The 7543-nt window shown below is 44.2% G+C and overlaps 1 protein-coding gene across 1 annotated transcript; it reads left to right on the top strand.

Annotated features, from left to right (window-relative positions):
• The first annotated feature begins 1035 nt into the window (after window positions 1–1035).
• On the top strand, window positions 1036–6098 carry NDUFA5 (NADH:ubiquinone oxidoreductase subunit A5). The gene is made up of 5 exons (XM_048942995.1): window positions 1036–1130; window positions 1493–1537; window positions 3537–3653; window positions 4522–4587; window positions 5246–6098. The coding sequence occupies exons 1-5, from the start codon at window positions 1110–1112 to the stop codon at window positions 5345–5347; spliced, it is 351 nt and encodes a 116-aa protein (XP_048798952.1). The 5' UTR covers window positions 1036–1109; the 3' UTR covers window positions 5348–6098.
• Window positions 6099–7543: the final 1445 nt, after the last annotated feature.

A 7543-nucleotide genomic window follows, 5' to 3' on the forward strand; every position in this document is an offset into this window, starting at 1 on the left:
AGACAAAATCATCTTTATTTCAAAGAGAAGAACGACATAAACTGGGCTTGTTTAGCTTGGAGAAGAGGCTCCAGGGAGACCTCATTGCAACCTTCCAATACTTGAAGGGAGTATATAAACAGGAGGGAAACAATTGTTTATGAGAGTGGACAGCGATAGAACAAGGGGGAATGGTTTTAAACTGAGACGGAAGGTTTAAGTTAGATATTAGGAGGAAGTTTTACACACAGAGGGTGGTGACGCACTGGAACAGGTTGCCCAAGGAGGTTGTGGATGCCCCATCCCTGCAGGCATTCAAAGCCAGGCTGGATGTGGCTCTGGGCAGCCTGGTCCACTGGTTGGCAACCTTGTACATAGCATAACTAGATGATCATTGTGGTCCTTTTCAACCCAGGCCATTCTATGATTCTATGAAGAGCACTCTCAGCTGCAGCCAAACACACTTTTGAAGCTTTAAGGCTTTATATAGTTGTTGGACTCACGAAGTGAGCTTTGGAATCAGCTCTGGAGCTTGTATGCTGAAAAACCACTGGAAACCGTGTCGAGAAACAACACACAAAGCGAAGGCTACAAACACACGACAGTGCAGAGAGACCATTCCTAGCAGTTACAGCTAGCTATTGCTCCGTACAGATCAGCTGCTCCCACCAGCCGTGCGGAGCACACCAACCACCGGTGCACAGCCATCCCACGCACCCGCCCTCGGACCGCGCTCCGCCCCAGGCGAACGCTGTGCTCGAGGGCCAGAAGCACAGCTCGGAGAACAGGCAGCACACTAACGTAACTGCCAGAGCCAGCACCCCAGCGGCCCATACGCACGCTCGCCTTCCTTCCGTTCGACTCCGCACACGCGCACCACCTCGCTTAGCTCACGGCGCATACGCACAGCCGCACCGCGTTCGAACCGCGCATGCGCAAAGCCATACGGTTACAGACCGGGCGGCCCCGCGCTTGGATGAGTGCGACTACGGCGCATGCGCGGTCCAGCGCCCTTCGCTATGTCCTCTAACTGGTGACCTCAGACGCCCGCGCGTTGTCGCGCATGCGCCTGGCGGCCCGGTCGGCGGCGGTGCCCACGGCGCCCGGTGGAGCAGCGCGGCGGCGCAGCTATGGCGGGGGCGCTGAGGAAGGTGAGCTGGGAGTTATGAGGCTTTTAGCTGGGCTACGGCCGCTCTTCTGAGAGGGAACGGGGACGCCGGAGCGAAGGGCTGGGAACGAGCGGGCATTGTGGGATAAAGGGTTGCGGAGGGCAGGGCTGGGTGCCCCTGTGCGTGGCGATGGGCCCGGAGCGCGGCGCTGCGCCGAGGTCACCGCGCCGGGCTGCCGGCTGTACAGAGCGCGGCGCTCGGAACGCTGCGCGTTCGTGGCAGCGTCGGGCGGGAGAGAGGCTCGCGTCACGGGCAGGGCTGGGGTGGGGGCGGCGCGCCGGTGCGGAACGGCGTGGAAGCGATGGCTTTGGTGTAATAAATGGTTGTGTGTGTGCTTTGTGCAGACCACTGGGCTCGTGGGATTGGCCGTGGCTGAAAACCCCCATGAGGTACGTTGTGTGTCCTGTTCCCAGCGTAGTGCGTGCCGCCAGTGAGAGCGTTTCTGTGAAGGGTTTGTGCGTGTAGGTGCAGTGTGTGCCGCAAATGTTGATTTCAAAACCTTTCTGTCACAAGTGCTGTTATGAAACAGTGCTTCACTTATCTTTCATCTCCAAAGTAAAAGTGAAGAACTTTCTAAATGCAGTCCTTCGTAAATGTAACATCCAGTTCCCAGAATTGTAGCGTCTGGGAGGGACGTCTAGAGATCATCTAGTGCAACTCCCCTGCCAAAGCAGGCTCTCTAGACCAGGTTACACAGGTAGGTGTCCAGGTGGGTCTTGAACATCACCAGAGAAGGAGACTCCACAGCCTCTCTGGGCAGCCTGTGCCAGTGCTTCGTCACCCTTACTGTGAAGAAGTTCTTGCACATGTTTGTGCAGAACTTCCTATACTTCAGTTTGTTGTTTCCCCTTGTCCTTGTGAAAAGAGTTTGGCCTCATCCCTTTGCCTCCCGCACCTCACATATTTATGTACATTGATCAGATCCCCTCTCAGTCTTCTTTTCTCAAGGCTGAACAGGCCCAGGGCGCTTAGCCTTCCCTCATGAGAGGTGCTCCAGGCCCTTTATCATCTCTGTGGCCCTCTGCTGGACTCTTTCCAGGAGGGCCATATCTTTTTTGTACCGGAGAGCTCAGAACTGGACACAGTACTCAAGGTGAGGCCTCACCAGGCCAGAGTAGAGGGGGAGGATTGCCTCCCTCTCCCTGCTGACCACGCTCCTTTAAATGCACCCTGGGATCCCATTGGCTTTCTCGGTCACCGAGGCACACTGCTGGCTCATGGCACCCACAGAATGCAGAAGCATACAGGTGTTTTCCCACCCCGCTGTGCTGTGTTTCCAAAAAGTGCTGAAATAACCTCTATCTGTGCCAAGAGAGAAGGCTGATTTCACCCTAAATAGGCACCATTTGTTGCAAAGCAGGCTCAGTGCTTTGTGATGGCAAGCACTGCAATATCTCAGTGGTTCTCAGGAACAACACTCAGGGATTTGTGTAGCAGTTTGGTGCTTGCTTTTTGCCTCCCAGGGTCTGTAATGAAAGTATGTTTGCCACATCTTAATTGTGGAGGCATGAGCTTTGAAATTCCCAACTATGCAACGATTCTGTTTCAGAAATGCTACCAATATTTAGGAGTGGTGTAACAATCAATAGTTGTGGCAACTGATATTGTTATAAACAAATGACTGCAGTTTACAGTGTTGTCAGGTAGGCTTTTAGGTGGAGTTGATAAAATTTTGTTTTTTCTCCAGTGATTCAGTTTCTAGAGCAGAGAAATCAATAGTGCTGTGCTTACAAGTATAGGTTCTGTGCCATTCCCCCTTTCATTTTGTGTTTTCTTTGTATTTATCACTGCAGTATTCCAGTTAGAACAATATGCAACTTACAGGATATCCATTCTTCTTTGGGTAGATAGCTACCCAGCAATAGGGACAAAAGTGTAATTTATTCATGATCCTCATTGGCCTTCATCACTATGTTTAAATTCAGCAGTAGAAGTTTTGGGTTTTAGCTTTATCACTCAGAACTTTGTAGCATACGAAGAAGTGCTAAATGCCATCACCAAACAAAAAAACAAGTTATGCTCTGGAAGATTATGTGCTTCTTTATATCTTTCTCAAGTAATTTCTCAGAAGCTGGTTTAAACGTGAGTTTGTCTGATTTGTGAAAAGTGTGGTTAGTACTAGACCTGCAGCTTTTGTTGTTTCAACTTTGCATTAAGTATGCTTAAAATTGCAGTTAAGGAATCTGCTAGTGGTAACTTCTTGTTCTGACAAATCCCAGTCCCATCTAAAACAGAATTGTGCGTTTCAGGCCTGGTCATTTTGTTAATCTTAGATTTGAATACCCTAACTATCTATAACACAGAACATAGAGTGCTGTCATGCTTAGTGGGACGGGTAATTGTATAATTCTGGTTGTAAATTTTAACCATGTGTTGTGATTGTTTCAGCGCCTGCAAATACTGTACTCCAAAATCCTTGCTGTCCTGCAGAAAATTCCCAAAGATGCAGCGTACAGGAAGTACACAGAGCAGATTGTAAATCAGAGATATAACTTGGTGCAAACAGTAAGTACAGTGCTGTTTCATGAGTGTTACACATGGAAAGATTTGTAGGATGACAAAAAGGTTTTTGAATGACTGGCTGTTTTCCAGGAGTACAAGTGACTTTGAAATATCAATTCAGAAATAATCAGTCTTGAGTACTTTGGTACATCAGAAATAATTGCTTTCTTAATCATATTGCCTGTGAAAATTAGAATAAGTACTTTCTAAGATTGATGAAACTGGTATGTACTTTTCACATTTGCACAAAAACTGTGTCCGCTTACTGGTGTGTTACATTAATACAGTCTTTGTCCTGCACATCTGAGAGCAGGTAACTATTAGGAGGTTGCACGATATTCTCTATAAAACCTAAGATCAGAATCTTCTTTGAAGGTTATATACTGCAGCCATTAGTTTTTAATGCCTGTTTGGATGTCATTAAGCAGTACTCTATTTTAGTATTTCTCATGGAGAGGTTAATGTTTGGTTTCCAGTGAGGGATTTTTTTTTTTTTTTTTTAATGAAGTAAATGACAAAGACCAGCTAACTAGATGGTAGTTTTGTGGAATTACAGAATCACAGAATGGCCAGGGTTGGAAGGGACCTCAAGGATCATGAATCTCCACCCCCCTGCCACATGCAGGGCCACCAACTTCCCATTTAATACCAGACCAGGCTGCCCAGGGCCCCATCTAACCTGGCCTTGAACACCTCCAGGGACGGGGCATCCGCAGCCTCTCTGGGCAGCCTGTTCCAGCACCTCACCACTCTCTCTGTAAAGAACATAAAGGAAGGCTGGAGTGTGATCTGCCCAAATTAGTATTTTTATGATGTGTCTGTTCTTTCTACTTTTCAGTACAGCTAAATCTTTATTTGTTTGAATTCTCAGGAAACTGATGTGCAGAAACTACAGGACAAACTGAATAGTGGTCGAATAGAAGAAGTCATTGTACAGGTAAAAGAGGGAAACTTAAGATCAGGTGTAAGTTGAGTTAGTAATTTTTAGTGTTCCTTTGGCTGTTCAGAATATGGGCATTTTTTCCACGTTCTTCCTCTGCTGCAAAACAAACAGCATATAAATGTGTGTGTATATACATATATATATATGTGAATGTATATATATGTGTATATATGTATATATCTATATATATATAAAAGAGTCTGAATCATCCTATAGTGAATGGCATGACCATATTAAAAATGAACATGATAATTCACATTTACTATATTATGTCTAATATATATACTGTGCATACTTACCTTGCAGAGTCTGAATCAACCAAAAAAGAGAGGACAGAAGGTGGCAGGATGATGTGGGAGGTTAATCCAAATAGACTGGAGAATGTCAGGGATGAGCTTCTCATAAAGTAGTCATTAGGAATGAGGTGAACAGACTGCAGGCATTTGGGGGTGACTTGGCACATCTTAAATTCACAAAGCTGCTTTTGGGGGAAAAGAAGTACCATAGTTAAACATAAAATTTTTGAGATTGTCCCTGACTACGACAGGTAGTGGCACATCATTGAGATGATGAACTGAACTAAAGGTGGTTTCGTATTCTGGCAGTTGTATAGAATTTAAGAACTTGTTTAATGTATGGTCTTTATTAACAGGCTGAAAATGAGCTTTCCCTGGCAAGAAAAATGTTACAGTGGAAACCATGGGAGCCTCTAGTTGAAGAACCTCCTACTGACCAGTGGAGATGGCCAATATAATACTGAAAATGGTGTAACCTCTTGAAAGTCAAAAAAGTTGAAATATAATCTATTACTGACAGTACCTTTAAATTAAAAAAGTGACTTAATAAAACCATGCTTTGTCTTAATGTCCACTATATACAGCAATCTAAAGATTGCTACCAGTTTCTTGCAAAAATGGCTTTAAGAATAGTCAGCTTACTTACAACCATTGATTCATTTCTTTTTGTCATTTGCTGATTAACAGGGTACTTACTTGTGCACGATAACGTTATAATCTGTATGTGTATATTAGCAGATACAGGTATTTCATTTGAAATCAAAATCAAAGTTGTAGAAAAGCACAGTTCTGCCTTTGTCTGCCATTGATGGTTGTGTGTTTTTGCTATCTTTGTAAAGCCAGTACCAGTGTCTGTATGACCATGCAGATATCAGTATTACGGATCTGATGTAATGCAAGTCAGGCTTACCAAAAATAATGTTTTTTAGTTTTAGCTGAATCACTGTCCCAAACTAGCTGACTCCACTGGCCACATAAGCAATAATTCTGGCTCAGGGAGGTGCTGAGAAGCAGGAATGGGTTTCTTCATTTGCAGGTAGCTTACCATACTTAGCATGATATACGTGGCACAAAATTTTAACGTCACTCTGATTTTGTATGTGTAGGATTTGGTTTTGTATATAAGTGTGTACTTCATTGGTTTATTTGTATATTACTGATTCAGACCTGGAATATTACTGTTAAGAAAAAATAATGGATTTTTGTTGACGTGTGCTCTTTCCATCTAAATGCTTGAAAGAAGAACCAGCCACACATCTCCAGTCTCAAAACTATTTTAGAAATCTAAGTTTGACAGACTAGATCCAGGGTCAATGTGCAAGTTTGTCTTTGCTCACAGTTTCTCAGTACCATTAATAATGTTGATGGAAGTTTAAAGATGAGCTGTATGACAAAGATCTGCAGCTTGTTAAAGGTTGACAGTTCCAGTGCATTGTGTTACACACGTACTTTGTAATAGGTATACAGACTTTAGAACCATCAGTTTACCTCTCTCTAATTACCTGTGACTAATTATGTTGTAGATATATGAGTATAGGTAAGGTATTAGGGCATTAGGCAAGTGGAAGAGAACCCACTGGGTACAGCCAGTATAAGCTATGTAGTGCTTGCGTGCGAGTAATTACTTCTTTTAGAGCAACTTTAGAGGGACTTTTCCCACTGATTATTGGTGAAATCACAGAAGTCTTAAACTCTCCACAATTCAAAAAGTTGAAAATATTACACTTCGTTGGTAGATTTTGACAGCTTTTTCAGCCTTGTGAAAAGTAAAAGCTGGTTTCTTCTAAGATAAAGCCACTAGGTGGCATTATTGAAAAGGACTTCACTGTGACTTGCAAACAATTTCCACATGAGAAATACTAAAGAATTGTAAACCTGAATGAGTGTGAATGATGTCAGATGATGATGATGACCCCAAAACAAAGTATTTTGGCTAGAAATTCTTGAGATGGAAACATTGGCAAAATGTAGTAACAGCTATTGCAATTTGTTTCTATTGTTTCATGACAGAGAGAGCTGAGCTCTCATTCCATTACATACTCTGCTTCTAAAGCTGTATTTGTCATATGAATTATCTGTCCTACAAGCTAGTGAATTATACTGCAGGGCGGAAGTCTCTTACTGTCTCATTAGTGATGAAATTTGATAGCCAGCATTGAAGACAGAATCACCAAGGTTGGAAAAGACCCACAGAATCGCTCAGTCCAACCATCCACCATCATCAATAGTTCTCACTAAACCATGTCCCACAACACAGCATCCAAATATTCCTTAACACCTCCGTGGTCGGTGACTCCACCATCTCCCTGGGCAGCCCATTCCAGCTTGACCATTCTTTCAGAGAAGTAGTGTTTCCTAACATCCAGCCTGAATCTCTGGCATAACTTGAAGCCATTCCCTCTAGTTCTATCACTGTTACATAAGAGGCTGGCTCCCAGCTCACTACAACCTCCCTTCAGGTAGTTACAGAGAGCAATAAAGTCTCCCCTGAGGCTCCTCTTCTCCAGGCTGAACATTCCCAGCTCCTTCATCCTCTTCTCATAAAGCCTGTACTCCAGACCCCTCACCAGCTTTGTTGCCCTTCTTTGAACCCGCTCCAGGGCCTCAATGTCTTTCTTGCAGTGAGGAGCCCAAAATGGCACAGTACTTGAGGT

Source organism: Lagopus muta, chromosome 1 (genome assembly GCF_023343835.1).
Source record: "Lagopus muta isolate bLagMut1 chromosome 1, bLagMut1 primary, whole genome shotgun sequence".
Lineage (NCBI taxonomy): Eukaryota > Metazoa > Chordata > Aves > Galliformes > Phasianidae > Lagopus > Lagopus muta.